The sequence below is a fragment of the Prionailurus viverrinus genome, chromosome E1 (genome assembly GCF_022837055.1).
Source record: "Prionailurus viverrinus isolate Anna chromosome E1, UM_Priviv_1.0, whole genome shotgun sequence".
NCBI classification, from domain to species: domain Eukaryota; kingdom Metazoa; phylum Chordata; class Mammalia; order Carnivora; family Felidae; genus Prionailurus; species Prionailurus viverrinus.
Window position 1 is genome coordinate 17,774,446 of NC_062574.1, and position 22,885 is coordinate 17,797,330.

The 22,885-nt window shown below is 48.9% G+C and overlaps 2 protein-coding genes across 3 annotated transcripts in view; one reads left to right on the top strand and one right to left on the bottom strand.

The window, feature by feature from the left end:
- The first annotated feature begins 17,099 nt into the window (after positions 1–17,099).
- Positions 17,100–22,885, top strand: part of FAM222B (family with sequence similarity 222 member B) — an 87,877-nt gene continuing 82,091 nt past the window's right edge. For both annotated transcript variants that reach the window (XM_047832764.1, XM_047832768.1), the window contains exons 1-2: positions 17,100–17,143; positions 19,913–19,996. The gene's annotated coding sequence lies outside the window, so the exon portion shown is untranslated. The remainder of the gene's footprint in view (positions 17,144–19,912; positions 19,997–22,885) is intronic.
- On the bottom strand, positions 17,855–22,392 carry ERAL1 (Era like 12S mitochondrial rRNA chaperone 1). The gene is made up of 10 exons (XM_047832769.1): positions 21,932–22,392; positions 20,523–20,650; positions 20,340–20,417; positions 19,897–19,943; positions 19,682–19,743; positions 19,399–19,511; positions 19,059–19,307; positions 18,765–18,914; positions 18,561–18,641; positions 17,855–18,449 (listed from the first exon to the last, which is right to left on the bottom strand). Exons 1-10 carry the CDS (start codon positions 22,212–22,214, stop codon positions 18,327–18,329), a joined length of 1,314 nt encoding a protein of 437 aa, XP_047688725.1. The 5' UTR covers positions 22,215–22,392; the 3' UTR covers positions 17,855–18,326.

The following is a 22,885-nucleotide window of genomic DNA, read 5'->3' on the forward strand; positions in this document are numbered from 1 at the left end:
GCTCGAACTCACAGACCGCAAGATCGTGACCTGGCTGAAGTCCGACGCTTAACCGACTGCGCCACCAGGCGCCCCACCACCTGTGTGATCTTGAGCAACTATCTTTATCTCTCTGGGCTTTAGTATTTTTCTTTTTCTTTTTTTTTCTTTTTTTTTTTTTTTAACGTTTATTTATTTTTGAGACAGAGAGAGACAGAGCATGAACAGGGGAGGGTCAGAGAGAGAGGGAGACACAGAATCCGAAACAGGCTCCAGGCTCTGAGCCGTCAGCGCAGAGCCCGACACGGGGCTCGAACTCACGGACCGTGAGATCATGACCTGAGCTGAAGTCGGACGCTTAACCAACTGAGCCACCCAGGCACCCCTTCTTTTTTTCTTTTAATTTATTTTGAGAGAGAGTGTGCATGAGCAAGGAAGGGGCAGAGAGAGTGAATCCCAAGCAGGCTCTGCACTGTCAGCACAGAGCCTGATGCAGGGCTCAAACTCACGAATTGTGAGATCATGACCTGAGCCAACATCAAGAGTCAGACGCTTAACTGACAGTCATCTAGGCATCCCTAGACCCACATGTGTTTTGTGACAGAAGTGGCAATTCAGAGCTATGGGAAAGGACAGTCTTTTCAATAAAAGATACTAGATATCTGTGGGAGGGGAAAAAAGTGGTTCTTGACCCTGAACCTCACATTGTACACAAAATCAGTTCCAGATGGACTGTAGATCTAAATGTGTAAAGTAGGATAATAAATGTGTAGAAAATAGCAATATCTCCAGGACTTCAGGGTAAGCAAACATTTTTTTTCAAATGTTTATTTATGAGAGAAAGAGAACACAGCAGGTGAGGGGCATAGAGAAAGACACAGAATCTGAAGTAGGCTCCAGACTGAGTGGTTAGTGCAGAGCCTGACGCAGGGCTCAAACTCATGAACTGTAAGATCAGATCATGACCTGAGCCAAAGTTGGACACTTAACCAACTAAGCTACCCAGGAGTCCTGGAGTTTATTTATTTTTAATTTTTTTTTTAACGTTTATTTATTTTTGAGACAGAGAGACAGAGCATGAATGGGGGAGGGGCAGAGAGAGGGAGACACAGAATCCGAATCAGGCTCCAGGCTCTGAGCCGTCAGCACAGAGCCCGACGCAGGGCTCGAACTCACAGACAGCGAGATCATGACCTGAGCCGAAGTCGGCCACTTAACCGACTGAGCCACCCAGGCGCCCCTAGAGTTTACTTTAAAAAATAAATAAATAGGGGAGCCTGGGTGGCTCAGTCAGTTAAGTGTCTGACTCTTGATTTCACCTCAAGTCATGATCTCACTTCGTGAGTTCAAGCATTGCATCAGGCTGTGCACTGACAGCAGGGAGCTTTTTTGGGATTCTCTCTCTCTCTCACTCTCTCTGCTCCTCCCCTGCTCTCTCTCTCTTTCAAAATAAATAAATACAAACTTTAAATAATAAATACCAGAAGGAAAAAAAATGTGTTTTTTATTTTGAGAGAGAGAACATGACAAGGGGAGGGGCAGAGAAGGAGAGGAGAGAGAATCTCAAGCAGGCTCCCCACTGTCAGCACAGAGCTTGATGCAGGGCTCAAACTCACAAACCATGAGATCATGACCTGAGCCGAAATCAAGAGTCAGATGCCTAACTGACTGAGCCACCCAGGTGCCCCGGGAAAAAGGTTTTAATTTTTAAAAAAAAGAATATTTATTAAAAGACATATTAATCTCCAGGGATTACACTAAACCGAAAGAACCAATCCCAAAATGTTACATGTTGATTTCATTTATATAACTTTTATTTGTAATCGTGGTAAAATACACATAACATAAAATTTAGCATCTTAACCATTTGTAAGCATACAGTTCATTGATGTTAAGTGCATTTACACTATTATGCAACCATCACCACGCATCTCCAGAACTCTTTTCTTTTTGTAAAACTGAAACTCTGTACCCATTAAACACTAACTCTGCCTCAGTCCCTAGGAACTACCAACCTACTTTCTGTCTCTATGAATTTGGCTACCCTGGGTACCTCATGTAAGTAGAATCATACAGTAGTCATCTTTTTATGTCTGGCATCTTTCACTTAGCATAATGTCCTCAAAGTTCATCCATGTTGTACCATGGTCAGAATTTCCTTCCTTTTTAAAAAAAATTTTTTTTAAATGTTTATTTATTTTTGACAGAGTGACAGAGTATGAACGGGAGAGGGGCAGAGAGAGAGAGGGAGACACAGAATCCAAAGCAGGCTCCAGGCTCCGAGCCGTCAGCACAGAGCCCGACGCGGGGCTCGAACTCACAGACCGCGAGATCATGACCTGAGCCGAAGTCGGCCGCTCAACCGACTGAGCCACCCAGGTGCCCCAGAATTTCCTTCCTTTTTAAGGCTGAATAACATTCTATTGTATGTATATACCATATTTTGTTTATTCATTCATCCATTGATAGACCCTTGGGTGGGTTACTTCCATGTTTTGGTTACTGTGAATAATGCTGCTATGAACATGAATGTGTAAATATCTCCTCAAGATCCTTCTTTCCATTCTTCTGGGTCATATGAGAATTCTACTTTTAATTTTTTGAGGAATTATACTGTTTTCCACAGCAGCCGTACCACTTTATATTTCCACCAACAGTGTAAGAGTTCCAATTTTTCCACATCATTGCCAACACTTGTTTTTTGTTTTTTGTTTTTTTATAGTAGACATCCTAATGGGTGTGAGATGTGTCTGACGTTTTTGAAATGACAAAATTTTAGAAGTGGAGAACAGATCAGTGGCTCCCAGGAGTGGGAGTGGCAAAAGAGAAGTGGGTGCGGTTATAAACATTAGGGCCCCTGGTGCTGGAATCTTCCCGTAACTTTACCATGGTGGTGGATACATGAACATATACAGGTGGTAAAATTTCATGGAGCTTAACAGACACAGACACAAGTGAGCACAGCTGAAACAGGAAATCCGAATAACATGAGACTATATCAATGTCAACATCCTATATTTGGCTGTGGTTATGATATTATACTGTAGTTTTTTGCAGATGTCACCATTGGAGAAACTGGCTAAGGAATGTCTCCATATTATTTCGTACAACTGCCAGCGAATGTACAGTTAGCTCAATAAAAATTTTCATGCACACACATGAAAACCCACTGGAAGACGGAGAAGGCAAGCCTCAGAATATAGGAAAATATATCTGCAATACATATATCTGGAAAGGAAGAAAAAAAAACCTAGCATCCAGAATGTATTTTACAAATCAATAAGGAAAAAGACAGATGACCAGGCAGAAAAACAGACAAATGATGGGCCCCGGCATACACAGAAGGGTCAATCGATGTATGGAAACACATGTGGCAGGGGTGCCTTGGTGGCTCATTCGGTTAAGTCTCCAACTCTTGGTTTCAGCTCAGGTCGTGATCTCATGGTTCACGGGATCAAGCCCAGCATTGGCCTCTGTGCTGGCAGCACAGACTCTACTTGGGATTCTCTTTCTCCCTCTCTCTCTCTCTCTCTCTCTGCCCCACCCCTGCTTGTTCTCTCTCTTCCTCTCTCTCAAAATAAATAAATAACCTTAAAAAAAAAAAAACTTGTGGCAGATCATATTTTGCAAAGATAGTGGCAACAGTTATCCATTCTACACGTTCCTCTTACTGTAACTTTTCAGTCTTTCCAATTAGAAGCAGAGCCTATGCCCCCTTCCTTGAAGCTGACTAAGTAGGCTTTTGTGACTATTTAGGTCAAGAGAATATGACGGAAGTGATACTATGTGACTTCCAAGGCTACGTCACAAGACACAATGTAGATTCAGCTTTATTTGCTGGAATACTCAGTCTTTACAGTCACTGTGTAAGCCGTCTGTCCATTCTGAGGTGACAATGGTGTGAGGAAACCCAAGCAGACCGACCACACGGATAGGCCCTGAGCCACGTGAAGAGACAGATGCCTGGCCAGCCCCCAGCTGCTCCTTTGCCCATCTGCCTGCATCCACGTGAGAACGTCTAAACCAGTTCTGCCCAGCCAACTTCTTGAAATCCTGACCCTCAAACCTGAAACTCTGCAGGATAGTAAAAGGACTGTTCATTGTTTAAGCGTCTACATTTGGGGATGATTTGTTACACAGCAATGGATAATGGGAATGGCAGCCTAACCCCATTAGGCTTCAGAGAAGTGCCAATTATTATACATTATTGGGGGCGGGGAGAGAGAGAGAGAGAGAGAATGTGAGCAGGGGAGAGGGGCAAATGGAGAGAGAGAGAATCTTAAGCAGGCTCCAGGCTCAGCATGGAGCCCAACTCGGGGCTCGATCCCACAACCCTGGCATCATGACTTGAGCATCAAGAGTCGGATGCTCAACCGACCGAGCCACCCAGGCGCCCCAGGAAGTGAGAACTAAATCCAAAATGGAAAAAAAAAAAAAAAAGAGCTATCACGACACACCCACCAGAATGACCAAAACGGAAAAGAGTGACAAGTAGGTGAAGATGTGGATCAGTTAGAACTTTCAAACACTGCTGGAAGAAATGTAGATGGAGAAACCACTTTGAAAATATATTTGAGGGGCGCCTGGGTGGCTCAGTTGGTTAAGCGTCCGACTTCAGCTCAGGTCACGATCTCGCGGTCCGTGAGTTTGAGCCCCGCGTCGGGCTCTGGGCTGATGGCTCAGAGCCTGGAGCCTGTTTCAGATTCTGTGTCTCCCTCTCTCTGCCCCTCCCCCATTCATGCGCTGTCTCTCTCTGTCTCAAAAATAAATAAACGTTAAAAAAAATTAAAAATATATATATATATATTTGAGAGAATCTACTACAGTTGAACATAAGCATATCTTTTGTTTTTTGTTTCTGTCTTTCAGGATTAAAAATGTTTTAAGTTTATTAATTTGAGAGAGAGACAGAGATAAAGCACAAGTGGGGGAGGGGCAGGGAGCGAGGGAGAGAAAGAGAATCCCAAGCGGGCTCCGCACTGTCAGCATGGAGCCTGATTCAGGACTCAAACCCCCAACCGTAAAATCATGACCTGAGCCGAAGTCAGACGCTTAACCGAGTCACCCAGGTGCCCCAGGATTAAAATTTTATTCTTAAGAGAGAATATAAGCCAGGTTTTCTTAAGAAAACCTACAGAAAACTGTAAGCATTCTGAAAAAGTTACTTGGTCTCATTTGAATAGAAAGCTGATAGGACCAAACTGTGATTCTGAAAATACTCAAAATGCAGGAGGACAAAACAGCCTCCTTCCTGCTAAATTAATCAGGCGAACTAAGTTTGCAGCAAAAGCAGTGCTCTCAGTACAGGTGCTGAGTGCGCTCGGGGAGTGGGTCTGTGGCTCTGCACAGCAACAGAAGCTATCAGTGATTTGGAGCTCTATTTCCAACTTGCTTTTGGAAATATTTCCAAACGGGAACAATCATTTCTTTTTTATTTTTTCAATGTTTATTTATTTTGAGAGGGGGGGAGAGGAAGAGAGAGAGAGAGAGAGAGAGAGAATCCCAAGCAGGCTCTGAGCTCTCAGAGCGGAGCCCAGCTCAGGTCTCGATGTCACGAACTGTGAGGTCATGACCCGAGCCAAAATCAAGAGTTGACGCTTAGGGGCGCCTGGGTGGCTCAGTCGGTTAAGCGGCCGACTTCACCTCAGGTCATGATCTCGCGCTCTGTGAGTTCGAGCCCCGCATCGGGCTCTGTGCTGACCGCTCAGAGCCTGGAGCCTGTTTCCGATTCTGTGCCTCCCTCTCTCTGACCCTCCCCCGTTCATGCTCTGTCTCTCTCTGTCTCAAAAATAAATAAATAAATAAATGTTAAAAAAATAAAAAATAAAAAAAAAAAGAGTTGACGCTTAGCTGATTGAGCCACCCAGGTGGCCCAGGAATAATCGTTTCTAAATATCAGTTTGCTGTCTCTAATCTTAACGAATGGAAGTATCTCATCACATCCCCATGAGGATATTGACAGCTTGCTTTGCCTTTAAAATCAGAAGAGCTATTAATTAACAGCTTATCTCCATGCCATTGTTTGGGGCGATATGCAGATATTAAATGAATAGTAGAAAAGGTCCCCATTCTACTTCACTCTTGAACCTTAATGAAACATAATGACAGAGGTAGGAAAGGAAACAACTTATATTTAACATTTTAGCATCATACATATAAAATGGGATGCTGGTAGGGCGCCTGGGTGGCTCAGAAGGCTGAGCATCTGATTTCGGCTCAGATCATGATCTCACAGCTTTTGAGTTTGAGCTTCACGTCGGCCTCTGCTGACAGCTCGGAGCCTGGAGCCTGCTTTGGATTCTGTGTCTCCCTCTCTCTCTGCCCCTCCCCTGCTCATTCTCTCTCTCTCTCTCTCTCTCAAAAATAAATAAACATTAAAAATGAAAAAAAAATGGGATGCTGGTAATTGAAAATGTTTTCTCTTTTTCTTTAATTAATTAATTCCCATTCTGGGGTGAAAGGGAGAATGTTTTTGTTTTTTTGTTTTTTTGTTTTTTTGTTTTTTAAGGGACACAGAGACTTCTCTCTATTCTTTTTTTTTTTTTTAATTTTTTTGTTTTAACGTTTATTTATTTTTGAGACAGAGAGAGACAGAGCATGAACAGGGGAGGGACAGAGAGAGAGGGAGACACAGAATCTGAAACAGGCTCCAGGCTCTGAGCTGTCAGCACAGAGCCCGATGCGGGAACTCACGGACCGTGAGATCATGACCTGAGCCGAAGTCGGACGCTTAACCGACCAAGCCACCCAGGCGCCCCGAAAGGGAGAATGTTTAAAGGTGGACGATCATGGGTGCCTGGCTGGTTCAGTCGGTTGAGCATCCGACTTTGGCTCAGGTCATGATCTCGTGGTCTGTGAGTTCAAGCCCCGTGTCAGGCTCTGTGCTGACAGCTCAGAGCCTGGAGCCTGCTTTGAGTTGTGTGTCTCCCTCTCTCTCTGCCCTTCCTCTGCTCACACTCTCTCTCTGTATCTCAAAAATAAATAAAAGTGTTTAAAAAAATTAAAAAATATATTGACACATGCAACACTTTGAATGAATCTCCCAAACAAAATAATGACCCAAAGAAGCCAGACAAAAGAATGCATAGTTTACCATTCCATCATATAAAGTCCAAGAAAGCAGGTAAAGCTAATCTATGACGTTAGAAGTTGGTATGGAAGTCCCGCTTGGACAGGAAAAAGGGAGTGGCTGAGAGGGGACACAGGAAGCTCCAGGGGATATTCTGGTAATGTGCTGTTTCTTGTCCTGGGTGATTGTTACATGGGTGTGTTCACTTTGTGACAATTGCCTTACAAGTTGTACATATTTTGAATGCATGTTGTCCTTCAATAAAAAGTCAATTTAGAAAACTTCCTACTACCCCATGACCCAGCAATTACACTACTAGGCATTTATCCAAGGGATACAGTTGTGCTGTTTTGAAGAGGCATATGCACCCCCATGTTTACAGCAGCACTATCAACAATAGCCACAGTATGGAAAGAGCCCAGGGGCGCCTGGGTGGCGCAGTCGGTTGAGCATCCGACTTCAGCCAGGTCACGATCTCGCGGTCCGGGAGTTCGAGCCCCGCGTCAGGCTCTGGGCTGATGGCTCGGAGCCTGGAGCCTGTTTCCGATTCCGTGTCTCCCTCTCTCTCTGCCCCTCCCCCGTTCATGCTCTGTCTCTCTCTGTCCCAAAAATAAATAAACGTTGAAAAAAAAAATTTTTTAAAAAAAGAGCCCAAATGTTGATCAAGGATGAATGGATAAAGAAGATGTGGTATGTATATACAATGGAATATTACTCGGCAATCAAAAAGGATGAAATCTTACCATTTGCAACTACGTGGATGGAACTGGAGGGTATTATGCTAAGTGAAATTAGAGAAAGACAAAAATCATATGACTTCACTCATATGTGGAATTTAAGATACAAAACAGATGACCATATGGGAAGGAAAGCAAAAAGAATATAAAAACAGGGAGGGGGACAAAACATAAGAGACTCTTAAATACAGAGAACAAACTGAGGGTTGCTGGAGGGGCTGTTGGTGGGGCGATGGGCTAAATGGATAAGGGGCAGTAAGGAAGATACTTGTTGGGATGAGCACTGGGTGTTATACGTAGGGGATGAATCACTGGAATCTACTCCTGAAATCATTATCGCACTATATGTTAACTAATTCGGGCGTAAACTAAAAATAAATATAAAAATAAATATAAAAAATAAAAGATAAGCAAACTGCCAAAACAAAAACAAACAAACCACAACAAAACCTCCTAGGGGCACCTGGCTGGTTCAGTCCATTAAGCAGCTGACTCTTCTGATCTCAGGGTCATGATCTCAGAGTCATGAGATCAAGCCTTGCTTTGGGCTCAATGCTGAGCATGGAGCCTGCTTAAGATTCTTTCTCTCTCCCTCTACACACCCCCTCAAATAAAGAAATTCTTTTAAAAACATAAATTAATTAATTAAAAATCGACGTGGGGCTCCTGGCTGGCTCAGTCAGAAGAGCATGAGACTTCTGATTTCAGGGTCATGAGTTTGAGCCCCATGTTCGGTGTAGAGATTACTAAAAAAGAATAAATAAACTTAAAACCAAAAACCCCCCACAAAAACACGAAAACCTCTAAGACTTGGGTTTTGTCTGGAAGAATGGACTTGTTATTTGCTGCAATGGGAAAAACAGTGGAAGGAGCAGATTCAAGATGGGATCGAGACTGCAGTTTGGGACTTGCTAAGTCTAGGGTGCCTATTACAGAAACTGGCAAGTAGGAGATTCACTCTACAATTTAGTTTTTTTTTTTTTTTAGTGTTTATTTTTGAGAGTGAAAGAGACAGAGTATGAGTGGGGGAGGGGCAGAGAGAGAGGGAGACACAGAATCCGAAGCAGGCTCCAGGCTCTGAGCTGTCAGCATAGAGCTCGACGCGGGGCTCGAACTCACGGAGCACGAGATCACGACCTGAGCTGAAGACGGGCGACCAACCGACTGAGCCACCCAGGCGGCCCTAGTTTACTTATTTATTTTTAATTATTGTTTTAATGTTTATTTATCTTTGAGAGGGAGCATGAGCTGGGGAGGGGTGGGGTGGAGAGGGACAGAGGATTCAAAGCGGGCTCTGCACTGACAGCGGCAAGCCCGACGCGGAGCTCGAACTCACAAATCGCGAGACCGTGACTTGAGCCAAAGTCAGACGGTCAACCAACTGAGCCGCCCGGCTGCCCCGACAAGTTAGTTTAGGGACGAGGCTTGGCCTGGACTTAGGGATGGCAGAGTCACCACTGTGTAGATGGTGTGGAAAGCCTTGGGATGAGATGAGATCAGTGAAGGAGTGAGTGTAGGCAGCAGAGAGAAGAGGTTCAGGGATTGCACTTGGGGCCGTCTATGGTTGGGGTTGTCCCCAGGACTAAGTGACACAGCTCATGTTGGCATCAAGCATGCCACTTACAATGTCCCACCTGGTATTACTTGCTGGCAGCTGGCTTATAAAGCCCCCTCCTAGGCATTCCTTTTTCCTTGTTATTTTTTTCTTCCGATTTTAATGTTATTTTCCAGTGGATTACTAAAATGATATGTATATATTTTGCTTATTTAATCCCTGACTTAACCCTGTGACGATGGCTACTACTGCTCTCTATTTTATCAAACGAGGAAACTGAGGAGCATGGGAGGGACGGAATTTGCCCAAGTCACACAGTGTCTGTGCCAGAAGCAGGACTGGAAGCCAGACTCCCAGACTCCACACTCCTGCTCTTTTCATTCCTTCCCGCTGACCTTCAGGAAAGGGAGGCCTGGCTGGCTGCAGTAGGGCCTAACTAGGAGTTGATCCTGGCTAGCCCTAGCGTCAGGGACGGTGGCTGGCCCGAGGAGACGAACAGAGCGGCCTGGGGAAAGGCAGCCAGCAGGAAAACAGGCAGGGGCCTTGCTGAAAGGGGTTTGAAGGATGCTGGAGAGGAGGAAAGGGCCGGGATGTAGGGGTGGAAGGAGAGGGGTGATGCATTCGCATCTGCCCTGAAGCCAGTGGACCCTAAGAGTGGAGCCAGGCCTCCATCCCCGGAGCCGGACCCAGCCTTGGGAAGGGAGAGTAAAAAGTATAGAGCCTTTGGTGTAAACCCTTAGAGACCTGCCCAGGCTGTCCCTCCTTACCTAAGGCTGCCACGTACCCAGGATGGGCAGAAGAGGGCCCAGTATGGAGACTGGGCTCCTGGAGGACACAGGTGATGCTGTTCCCTATGCCCTTGTGCTCATGACTTCAGCCTTGGGAACCGGATACGGGGGCACAGGGCCCACCCCCTTCCCTGCTATTCCTAGTCCCTGGGCCTGAGGGCCCGGCACAGAGGGGGTTAAGGGCCCTGGAACCTTTGCCTGGAGAAGGGGGTGGGGGGAGGCGGGCGTGGGGAACTGTCATGAGGAGCCTCGTCTGGCCTGATAATCCAGGCTGCCTATCTCTTCCACAGCAGCTGTGAGGCAGACAGGTTGTCCTGGTGGGGAGGGAGGGAAATAAGGGTCTGGCTGATGGCGGGAAGGATTTGAGGAGGGAGGGACATCCAGGCTCCCTGGTGATCTTTTCCCATCCAATAGCTCCCTTCATGACTGTGCCTGCAGACTGGAGGTGGTGGCCCGAGTCTGGACATGGGGGTTCCCACTCACCCAGAGAATAGGAAGTGGGAGCTGGTGAACAGACTTAGGGAGGTGTGGAGTGGAAAGTTTCTATTTCTGACTCACTATGTGCCTGGGCAGGTGTGCAGGGGTGCAGTATCGTGTGCGTCCGTAGAGGTGTCTGAGTGAGCGCACGTGCCCACGGGTACATACCCCTTTAAGGGGGCGGGCGAGTGGGGAAGCTCACTGCAAAGCCAGAAGAGAAGGAACCTGGCATTTGTTGAGCCCCTGTTATATGTGAGCCAGGCTCTTCTTAGAAATTGTCACCTCTCCTGTCGCATTTCATCGGCGCAACAACCAGGAAAAGAAAACATTTTAAGCCCATTTATCTGATAAGGAATTCAAGGCTCCGAGAGCAGGGCAAGGGCCCAGGCACACCTAGCAGGTAGTGACGGGAGTCCAGGGTCTGACAAATCCAGAGCTAAGCTTTTCCCTTTTGGCTCTGAGCCCATCCTGGGCAGGTGGTCTGGAAGAAAAGCAACAGGTTCTCGTTCAAGCCAAGGATGATGTGTGATTTCAGGGCCTGTGAGCTCCACGCAAAGGCCTGGCTCACAAGCTGTAGGAGTCGGAAGAAAGAGGATTATTGCTGGGTTGGACCTGCCGGGGAAGAGGCTTACAAAGGGGTTGCACGTGGGGGGCCTGGCTGGTAGAGCCAGCCGATAGAGCACTAGAACATGTGACTCTTGATCCCGGGGTGGTGAGTTCAAGCCCCACACTGGGTGTCGAGTTTATTTAAAAATAAGCTAGGGGCGCCTGGGTGGCTCAGTCGGTTGAGCGTCCGACTTCAGCTCAGGTCACGATCTCGCGGTCCGTGAGTCCGAGCCCCGTGTCGGGCTCTGGGCTGATGGGGGGGGGGGGGGGCTTCCTACACGTTCTTTCACTGCATCTTCCCAAGGATCTTGTGAGGTAGGAATTATTGTCATCCCCATTTTATTTTTAATGTTTATTTATTTTGGGGAGAGAGAGAAAGTGTGCGCCTGTGGGGGAGGGGCAGAGAGAGAGACCGATCTGAAGCAGGCTCTGCTCTTGGCAGCACAGAGCCTGATGCGGGGCTCAGATTCACGAACTGTGAGGTCACGACCGGAGCGGAAGTGGGACGCTTAACCGACTGAGCCACCCAGGCGCCCCGGTCATCCCCCATTTCAGAGATGAGGAGACCAAGACGCAGAGAGACGAAGCAAAATACTCAGAAAGACATTACTGGTAAGTGGCAAAACTCAGGTCTGATTCCGTTGACTTTGAAACTCAAAAAGGCCCCACAGACACACGCACAAAATCAACCTCATTTGTAGCAAGTTTGTGCACAGAGCGCAGAGTCTGGAGTCTAGAGAGTAGTTGTAGTCCTGCCTCATCTCCCAATTTACTGTCTCACTCAGGCCTGGGCGGCTCAGTTGGTTAAGTGTCCGGCTCAGGTCATGATCCCAGGGTGGTGGGATGGAGCCCCTCATCCGGCTCTGTGCTGAGCATGGAGTCTGCTTAAGATTCTCTCTCTTTCTCTCCCTCTCTTTCCCTCTGCTCTTCTCCACTCCCTCGCGCTCTAAAATAAAATAATACAAAAGAAAATCTTAAAAACAAATAAAATTGGGGGCACCTGGGTGGCTCCGTCAGGTGAGAGTCTGACTTTGGTTCAGGTCATGATCTCACGGTTTTTGTGAGTTCAACCCCCGCATAGAGGTCTCTGCTGTCAAAGCAGAGCCTGCTTCCGATCATCTGTCTCCCTCTCTCTCTGCCCCTCACCCATGTTGTCTCTCTCTCTCTCAAAAAATAAACGTTAAAAAAAATTTGGGTGCCTGGATGGCTCAGTCAGTTAAGCATCCGACTCTTGATTTGGGCTCAGGTCATGATCTCACGGTTCCTGAGTTCGAGCCCTGCATCGGTCCCCTTGCTGATAGTGTGGAGCCTGCTTGGGATTCTCTCTCTCTGCACCTTCCCCTGCTCATGTTCTCTCCCTCTCTCAAAATAAATAAACTTAGGAAAAAAGTAATTTTACTAGCTGAATCTATTGTTTTAAGTATGCGTGCTGTGTATCTCTGTGTGTATATGTCTCTGTATATGCGGGCATTACATACATGTGCTGTGCACATGTGTGTCTGCGTGTCTGTGGGTTTCTGCTGCCGCCTTCCTGTTTTTCCTAGGGTCATGGGTTCCCAGATGCTGAGAGGTAGAGGAACCCTGAGGCTTTGGGGGTGATTTTCTCCCCTTCTCTGGGCCTCAGTTTCCTCTCCTACAGAAATGGATTACTTGAATTCCATGATTTCGAAGGATTCTTGCATATCTGACCCTCCTTAACTTTGTTATTCACCATATGGTCTAAGGACTTCATCCAAAGAAGGTCAGAATAAAAAAAGTCAAGGGCTTGACGCTACTGTGGCAGGGACTGGAATTAGACAGGAGAAGGCAAAGTTCCCAGACCAGTCCACATTGGCCTCAGGAAAGTCGTGCTTCTTGATCTGAAGCAAAAGCTCTTAGAATGCAAGACCACGTCCAAGGACCTGGATTGTGCCCTCCATCGCCATGCTGGCCAGGGAAGGGGCAGCGTCTCCATGTGACTTGCAGAAAGGAGGCAGAGGGATGGAAGGGCAGCCATCCAGGAGACAGCTCTGGGCGGGCAGTGTCCTCAGGTCCTACTGTGGCCCCTGCAGGCTCCTGATAAGCAGAGGCCTCCACCCTGATAGCCCTGAGTCTGCTTATCAGGGTCCCCAGACTACCCCACCCAGGCTCAGACTCTGTTCCAGCCCACACCCTGATGACAGCACCCTCCACCCCAGCCAGGGCCACAGCCACAGGATCTCTGGTTGGCTGAGATAGCTCTCTTTTCTACCTCCAGGACCCTGGTTTCTGCCCATGTTCACCCTTGGTCTTGGGACTAAGCAGGGACTAGGCAGAAGCCTAAGCAATGAGTGGCGTAAATCTTGGCCTTGGTGCGTGAAGCCTTGTTGTCTGTGGGGTCTCCGAGTAGAGGTGGCGTGGCAGCAGGAGTCACAGGACAGGACAGGGGGCAAGGAGCAGACATAGCGATAATTTCTCACCTGGACAGAGTGCCTGGGTTTGTAAAGGTTCTTCAGCCATATTTCTCAATTCTTACAACTCGGGGAGCTATGTGTTGCCACCAGAGTCCAGGGAAGTGGCACTCTGCCTCTAGTTACGCAGCTAGTGAGTGCGACAGAGGGAAGAAGGAGGGAAGGAACCGGACACTGGCTGCACAGGTGCTAGGTCAGATCTGGGAGTTTGAGATGAGCACTCACAGCATCCTTGTAACCACCATGTGAGATAGGTGTGGCCCTCTCCCATTTTGCACATGTGGGAACTAAGCTGAGAGCACTCCGTCCAGAGTCACAGAGCTGGATGCGGTGGACTTGGGACTGTCACTCAGGGCCTGTTCTTTCTTTTCAAGTTTATTTATTTGAGAGAGAGACAGAGACAGAGACAGGGACTCCACTGTCAGCGTGGAGTCCAACTCGGTACTCAGACCCATGAACCGTGAGATTATGACCTGAGCCAAAGCCAAGAGCCAGATGCTTAACCGACTGAGCCACTCAGGCGCCCCTGGGCCTGTTATTTTTAAACCTGGGCTCTCTCAAGGGCCTCAAGCAGCTTTTAAGAATATTCTATGAGGGCCACCCGGCTGGCTCAGCCAGTAGTGTGTGTGACTTGTGATCTTGGGGTTGTAAGTTCGAGCCCCATGCTGGGTGTAGAAATTACTTAAAAATAATAAAATTGAAATTAAAAATTAAAAAAGAATGTTCCACGAACTTTCGGATGTTCACCCACCCCTGTTGTTGCTCATCACTTGCGGCCTTCGGTGAGCCCCCGTGGGGAGGAGGTGAGATGGAAACTAGCTTCTTTGAGTCCCTCCTGGGGGCAGCACTAGCCTCGTGCTAAGTGCTTTGCCAGTGGCTAGCTCACAGCTCGGGACTGAGGACCGTGGTTATTGCTGTGGACAGAACACGAAGGGTCTGACAGAGAAGGCTCGCCTGGGAGTTACAGCTTTGTCTGCCTGTCTCCCCAGGCCAAAGTTTCTCCCCCACATCACGCTGAGCTTAGCTCCATGTCAGACATTTGACACGCATGTTTATTTATTAGCCACTACCCCGTGGTGGAGATACGTTGGCGAACAAACCAGGCTCTCATGATTATTTGCTAAAGTGAATAATCACACAAATAAATGAGCCCATAATAGGGAGAGTTAACTAGCCAGGGAAGGCTTCCCTGCAGAGGTGATACTTACAGATGAAGAGGGAATAGGAGTTAGACAAGAAAGGAGGGAAGGTTATGCCAAACAGGGAAGAGCAGGGAGCCTGGCTGCCTCCGTCGGTGGAGCGGGCAACTCTTGATTTGGGGGCTGTAAGTTCGAGTCCCATGGTAGGTATAGAGGTTACTTTAAAAAAAAATATTGGGGCACCTGGGTGGCTCAGTCGGTTAAGTGTCTGACTCTTGATCTTGGCTCAGGTTAACATCTCACGGTTCGTGAGATCGAGCCCCATGTCGGGCTCCATGCTGATCGCATGGAGCCTGCTTGGGATTCTCTCTCTCTCTCTCTCTCTCTCTCTCTGCCCATCCCCCCCTGAAGATAAACTTAAAAAAAATATTTTTGGGGGGAGAGAGAGAGAGAGTGAGAGAGAGAGAGCGCATGAGCAGGGGAGGGGCAGAGAGAGGGGGACAGAGGATCGGAAGCAGGGTCTGCACTGACAGACTGACAGCCGCAAGCCTGATGTGGGACTCAAACTCGTGAACGACAAGATCACGACTTGAGCAGAAGTTGGACGCTCAACCAACTGAGCTACCCAGGCACCCCTAAAAAAATCTTTAAAAAAAAAACCCAAAACAAAATAAAACAAAAAAACAGAGGGAAGAGCACGTGCCAACATTCTGCGACAGCAGGAAGCACAACACCTCCAAGGAACTAAAGGCTTTGGTCTCTCCTCCCACACCCCATCCTGGCCGCATCTGCCCCTGCAGAGGAGGGTATAACTGCATCCCAGCATACAGACCAGACTGTCTAGGATGGGGACTAGGGGGGAGCAGAGAAGCAGATATGTCCTCCAGTATGGGGTCTAAAATAACAGAAACCCTACTTGAGGGAAGGGTCTACTCCAGGAGTCTCGCCTTCCCCAGAGGCAAGAGAACCGAATACTGCCAGGCTCTCACTGAGTCTTGAGCTCTCAACAGGCCCCTACCCATTCTCTCTCTTTTTGAAAAAATTCTTTTAAGTTTATTTATTAAAAAAAATTTTTTAATGTTTATTTATTTTAAAAAAAAATTTTTTTTCAACGTTTATTTATTTTTGGGACAGAGAGAGACAGAGCATGAACGGGGGAGGGGCAGAGAGAGAGGGAGACACAGAATCGGAAACAGGCTCCAGGCTCTGAGCCATCAGCCCAGAGCCCGACGCGGGGCTCGAACTCCCGGACCGCGAGATCGTGACCTGGCTGAAGTCGGATGCTCAACCGACTGCGCCACCCAGGCGCCCCTAATGTTTATTTATTTTTGTGGAAGAGAGAGAGACAGAACACAAGCAGGGAAGGGGCAGAGAGGGAGACACAGAATCCGAAGCAGGCTCCAGGCTCTGAGCTGTCAGCACAGAGCCCGACCTGGGGCTCGAACCCATGAACTGTGAGATCATGACTTGAGCTGAAGTTGGATGCTCAAACGACTGAACCACCCAGGCGCCCCTAAGTTTATTGATTTTGAGAGAGACACAGTGAGCGGGGGAGGGGCAGAGAGAGAGGGGGGGACAGCAGATCTGAAGCAGGCTCTGAGATGACAGCAGAGAGCCAAACTCGGGGCTCGAACTTGAGAACTTCAAGATCGTGACCTGAGCCGAAGTCGGATGCTCAACCGACTGAACCACCCAGGTGCCCAGGCCTCTACCCATTCTCATGCTGGCTCTCAGAAGAGCTTGGAATTCACCTGCCCTCAAATCACCAGCAGAGCCCCACCCCGGCCCCCGGCCCCACACCCAGGAAAGCTTGCCATGGCAGAGGTGGGCAAGAGGTCTGACTGCCTAAGTCTAGTCTCCTTGGGCTCAACACAAATATAGGCAGGGGCCCGGGAACTGAAATTTAAGCCAGAGCTTTTCCCAAGAATTCAGAGATCCAGCTGTCAGGACCCTCCCTGCTTTACAGAGGTTCAACTAACATTCCCACTACCACCACCGCTGCTGCCACTGCCATGGTCAACAACAGCCTCCACCAGGGATGGGGGGGTGGGGGGAGGTCTGTTCTCCCTCTGCCCAGGCCCAGCAGATAGATGACCAACTTCATTGGGGATAGGAGCGAAGTGCAGACCCTAACCTTAGCAAGGATACTAGAAAGGGCCTAATAGCGAGAGGGTCTCTATCGAGACCCTTGTTCCAAGGGGTCCAGCAGAGAAAGGGTTAAGAGGAGGGGCTCTCTAGAACCCGGGAAAGTGCCCCACCCAGGGGAGGGGCCAGTGGATTAAAAAGCAAGCAGTTTGAGTGGAGAGGCAAGGACAGGGCCTCCCTACCTCTAAAGGCTTCCACGGTCTGCAGTTCCAGCTCCAGGTAAGTGCCCTCTCCTGGGCCTGTCTGCTTGTTGGTGTGACCACAGGGAAGCTTCTGCCTCATTACATCATCTCTGGTTTATTTAATTCTGGTGCTGGGTCCCCGAGGAGATCTCAACAGACCTGAGCTTTATAGGGTTCTCCAGGCCAGTCCCCTTGCCTATGCAACTTGGGCTGCCCTTGACCACAGTATCAAGGGGTTGCTGGCTCAGGAGCTATGGACCAGGGAGGGGGAGATCTGGGCGTCTAGCACTGGCCTATCCTGCTCTGCCCTTGGCCCCTGGCTCTCCCTGCCACAGTCCCCTGTGCCTGCTGCAGGATCCTGGCTGGGATATCATCATATACTGTAAGTTTGCGATGAGATACTACAGTATAGATGATGTACTAGTCCGGGTACCCCCAGCTCTGGAGCCAGACGAGGAGGGCAGGGGATGCTGCAAACCCACGGGGCTCGCCGCTCAGCCTATCACAGCCTGCTGACCGCCAAGACACTTGGGAATGGCGAGGAAACCGTTACCATTACTGAGTTTAGTAATGGTAACGGTTCTCTTGCTGCACCCAGAAAACGTGCCAAGAAGAGAGCTCAGGACCCTGGAGCGGAACACTGGAACACTGGGAGGGAGGGAGACTCCAGCTCAGACAACGGGGTGGGGGTGAAGGAACGGGTTAAGTTTTCTCTTTCTTATTCTAAGGAAATAAAGATGAGAACCAGTACGCTTGTCTTTCAACTTTATTGGAATTCGAGACTTGGGGGGAGGGATGGGGCGAGAGGCACTATCTCACTTAAGACCCATAAGTCCTTACACATGGTTTCAAGGTAGAGGAACTGAGGGGATAAGAAAAAAAAAAACAAAACCTCTCTGCTAACAAGTGGCACCTGAGAGAGAAACTCTGGGTTCACTGCCAGCTGGAAGCAGTGTGGTATCGTTCCCACCAAAGAACCAACTTCTAGACCTAAGCAGCGGAGGCCTGAGGCAGAGGAACTACCTGAGAACTGAGCTAAGGTTGGTTCCTTCCTCCAACGGGAAAAATGGCCAGGCAGGGGCTGTGCAGACTCAAGCAAGGTCAAGTTAGTCAGGAAGTGTCCATGCCCCTTACCAGTCCCTGCAGGGTCTGAGCAGGAACCATTCTGGTCAGTGGCTCCTGCCAGCAGCTTTGATGCCTTGGGAGAGGCAGCAGAGTGGTCACTTGAGAAGCTTCACAGAGAGGCGGAGCCGAACATCGCAGAGGAAGATGTCCATGAGGTCGCGGCCCACCTCCTGTGCAATCTGGGAGATCAAGTGCCCCTTTGGACCAATGAGGATCTTCTGAGGGTGGAGCAAAAGAGAGGGCCATGAGGCTGCTCTCAGGGCTCTAAGTGCGAGAGAACCCCTGCTTAATAGACCCCTAGTCCCTTCTCCAAGCTTAATCCAGCTTACCACATGAGATTCTTTGGGCACCAGAAGCTTCTGTTCGATCACCAGCTCCCCGCTTGGCCCTTCCTCCCACACCACTGTCCTCTGCACAGGGAGATACCATGATTAGTCAGACAGGCCTATACCCCTACCTCTCTGGGCCCCAGATAGCCTATTCTGGGTATGTGGCTGGTGAAGAGCCCCTAGACCCCTTCATTGTGCCTGCACCTGCTGCACATTGTAGGGTATCTCCTGGGGCAGGTGCTCTAGTAGCTTCTCTCGGATGGTGTTGGCACAGATCTCCTCAGGTGTCTGGCTGGTGAGGACTCCGCTGTGGAACTCCCAGGGTCCTGGCCGGGCCTGTGCCAGGAGGTACTGCTGTGGGTACAGAGAGGGTCCGTGGGGCAGCTCAGTCCCAACCAAGACTTTCCTACCTACTCACTCTTACTTCCGGGAGGAACTGTGAGGCTTGTCTTCATATGGTGGAAATCAAAGGACAGGCTATGGCCAAGGCCAACTGACCTTTAGTATTTTCACGTCTTCCTGGCTTAGGGCAGACAACATGAAGATCTCCTGGAAGTGGGGCCAGCCAATCTTCTGAGGGCCTCCCACAGACTGTGTGTTTGGGCCCTTAGCTGCGGGGCCCGGGCAATGAGTGCCGGCCTGTGAGCGAACAGCCTCCCTCATCTTGAGCTTCTTGCCATTGACCACACCTTCAGTGAGGGCTGCTGTGAGCTCCAGGAGAATGGACTTCTGCTTCAGGCAATCTACCTGGGCATGGGGGATGGGCAGAGGGTGGGGAGGTAGTGAGATGGGCACCTGGGAGGAAAGTAGACCCCTCCTTCAGGTAGGTGGTGCTCACCTTGTTCATGACAAGGATGCTAGGGACTTGGGAGAACTGGGTCAGGCACTGGAGCACTTGGGGGCTGAGCTGGTTCCGAGTCCACTTGTCTGAGACGTCCACAAGAACCACAACTGGAAGTTGGCAGGGTGGGGAGGAGGACAAAGATATGACCACTCTTTCTTCACCCCCCCAAAAAGATCCATGATATGGGCTCTGGCCAACCCCCATCCCCCAAACTACCAGGAATGAGAGAGGCCATGACCATGAAAATTGGGCTTCAGATTCCCATCATGAGTCTAACCCATATCAGCAGATTCCATGCTCTTCCACGGATCTTCCAACAAAGAAAGCTCCAGATGGTGCCTGAGGGACAAACATAGGTCAGGAAGGGTTTTATGACTGATGTAGTCCTGATGAGGAAGAGGGTGTAAGGGGGTTTTCCAGTCCCTATGACAGAATCTCCCCGCCCTCTCCTCAACACCTTTCCCTCTACATCCCCATTTCCACAGCTATTACCTTTTCTGTTTAACAGGGCTGATGAGACCAGGTGTGTCAAGTAGAATCTAAAATCAGGAAAGAGAGATGCCCAGCCCCCCAGATGGAACACTTATGACTGGTGAGTGAGAGAAAGGCCATCCTTGATGTCAGGAGCCTGCCCCCACTCTTGGCCAAGCTGACTTTAGATTTTCACCCTCCAGCTTTGTTTTGGTTCTAGATGGGATCCAAGAGAAAGATGATGACTGTGAACACGTGGAAGATGAGAAAGGAGTGAAGAGGGAATGAGATCTTTCTGACTAGATGCCAGAGGTGGAAGGTAGAGAGAGAACTGCATGAGGCCTAATGGCCCTTCCCTCAGAGAAATGAACCTAAACATCATTTTCTTCATGTCTAACTATAAGGGGGACCCTCTTAGGTTCACCCTCTGTCCTATTTGCTGGACTCCCCTTGCAGGTACGCACCACCTGAGCTTCCTTCTCTGTGATGATCCCCAGAGCTTGGCAACGAGTGGTGTGCACCTTCTTGGAGACAGGGAACACCTGCCAGAAACAAAGAAGTCCCAAGTGAAATCCCAGGTCCCTCTAGAACAATCCATAAGCAGAAAAGAAGTGAGAGATGAAAAGGGGGTTAAAGATTGAGCATACTTTTCGGCCCAGCAGCTGGTTGGAGAGTGTTGACTTTCCTGCATTCGGAGCACCCAGGAGGACCACTCGTAGGACCCGGGGGTTCTCGGGCATATCAGGACGATGGACCAAGAGGAGATCCTGTTCATCTGTGTGGGGGGGGTAGGAGTGGAGTGAGAGGTAATGCAATATGGATCCTGTCAGGTACTCAGTCCTACCCACCCACAGAGGAAGTAAGGAATATAAGATTAGTGTACCATGTTGAAGCTGAGACCTGGCTTTGAGATTTAGTTTGCCCATTAATTTGTTTATGTAATTTTATTAAGTTCTCTAACTTCTCTAAGCCCCTTAGTTTTTTCACATGTAAAATGGAGATAATATTAAACAACACCTACTTATAACCTTCTTTTGATGGGGCACCTGGATGGCCCGACTCTTGGTTTCAGCTCATGATCTCACAGTTCGTGAGTTCAAGCCCTGTCAGGCTCTACACTGACAGTGCAAAGCCTGCTTGGGATTCTTTCTCTCTCCTTTCTCTGTCCCTCCCCTGCTTGCTCTCTCTCTCAAAATAAATAAACATTAAAAAAAAAAAAAACCCAACTTTGGGGCACCTGGGCAGCTGTCAGTTAAACATCTGACTCTTGATTTTGGTTCAGGACATGATCTCACCGTTTGTGAGTTCAAGTCCAGCATCGGGCTCTGCACGGACGGCATGGAGCCTGCTTAGGTTTCTGTCTCCCTCTTTCTCAAAATAAATAAGTAAACTTAAAAAAAAAAATAACCTTCTTTTGGCAATTGTGTAAAAACAATCAGCACAATGCCTGGCACTTAATATTCAATTACTGTGTGGAACTGTACTGTAGTTGTGCCTGGTAAATCTGTGTACATGTATGAAAGTACATCTAGATCAGATAAAGCGAGAAATCCCTCCAGCTCTGACAGTCTCACCTTATTAAGGGTGTTATGAAGGCTCTGCAAGCTTTCTCAGTATTTCTAAGTAGGAGTCCCTTATGCATTACAATGACCAGTTTTTGTATCCAGACTCCCCACCAGACTGTAGTCTATGCTACTTGAAGATCAGAGAGTGCTGTTTCCTGGGTGTAACTCAGTCTCTTGACAAGTAGATGGGCACTAATCGGATCGAGTTTGCTTCCCAAATCCGGGCAGAGAGCCACAATTGTGCTTTGCCCATGGCCCTTCAATCTCCTGCTTTTTGTAAGCGTCTCTGATTGTGATCCTCTGGCTCCAAAAGTTTTAGAACCTGGTATTTCTCTCCTGTGAGATCCTTCACGGCTCGCCTCTCTTTGGGGACCTCGAGATCGTTTTCCATGATATAAGACCAAAGATGATATCCCCAGAGAGTTTCCCTGACTCGGAACTTTAAATGCTAAAACTGTGACAGTCCGGGACAAGCTATCTGGGCCCTTTACCTCTGTGTATGGACACGGCGGGAGGATGAGAAGTCAACGAACTGTCTGGCTGAGCGAGTCCGAGGAAGCGGTCCAAGGCTGAGCTCTGGCCATAACGGCGAGAGGCGGAGGCCAGACGGGGACCAGAGAAGGCGGCGCCCGCGAAACAAGACACGCACCTCCGCTGACAGTCCAAGAGCGAGGAGAGGCCGGTCACCCACCCCCTCGCGGCGTCTGGGCCCAACGGCCGGACCCCTAACACCGCCCGAAAGAACATAGCAGCGCGCCGCCCCGGAGCAGCCATTACAGCCGCAAGGCACTCCGGGAACTGGCCAGAAACGCACCTAAGAGTGAATAGAGCAGTGGAAAAGCGAGCACGAGAGAGCTAGATTGGCCCAGAGAGCGGAGACGCACGGGATGCTGGAGGTGGGATGAAGGAGAAACTGCTTTGGAGACTGACCGAGGCTAAGGAAAATCTGTATTTAGAGTTTGTGTAAACATGATGATTGTTTTGGACTCCTATACACAGCCTGCTTTCTTCTTCTCCTGCCAAAGTGTTGTAAAAGGTTGTTCTAGCCCTGCCTCCTGGGCGACTACATCTCCCATGAGGCCTAGAGGCAGAAATCGTTCTCTTAACACAAAACTTATCGCGGCTGGAGAAACTGACGCATCTAAGGAGGAAAGGTCGTGGAAGCCGGAGCGGGTGCTGTTCCGCTGTCCCCCTAAGGGCCTTTTTAGTTTTCTCTAGCCTCAGGCTTGCAGGATCCTCTCCCAGTGCCACCCCTGGCTTGGTCTAGCGGTCGGCAGCGGCCTCCACTGCCACCCAAGGAGTAGTCAGTCCGTAGGTCTGTGTTTCCGAGGAGCAGCAGACGCGATTTCCCTTTTGTAAACCTCCATAACTATCTCCTCTCAGAGACCATTCCTTTCTGGAGAAAAAACAGAGGGTCTGTAAAGGGAGAAGCTGCTTAGTCACCT

Coding starts and splice junctions, on each gene's coding strand:
- ERAL1 (XM_047832769.1), bottom strand. CDS start 22,214: ATGGCTGCTCCGGGGCGGCGCGCTGCTATGTTCTTTCGGGCGGTGTTA. Junction 18,642..18,764: donor TACCCTACAATGTGCAGCAG/GTGCAGGCACAA, acceptor CTCCCTGTGCAG/AGGACAGTGGTGTGGGAGGA. Junction 18,450..18,560: donor TGCCCAAAGAATCTCATGTG/GTAAGCTGGATT, acceptor CTCCACCCTCAG/AAGATCCTCATTGGTCCAAA.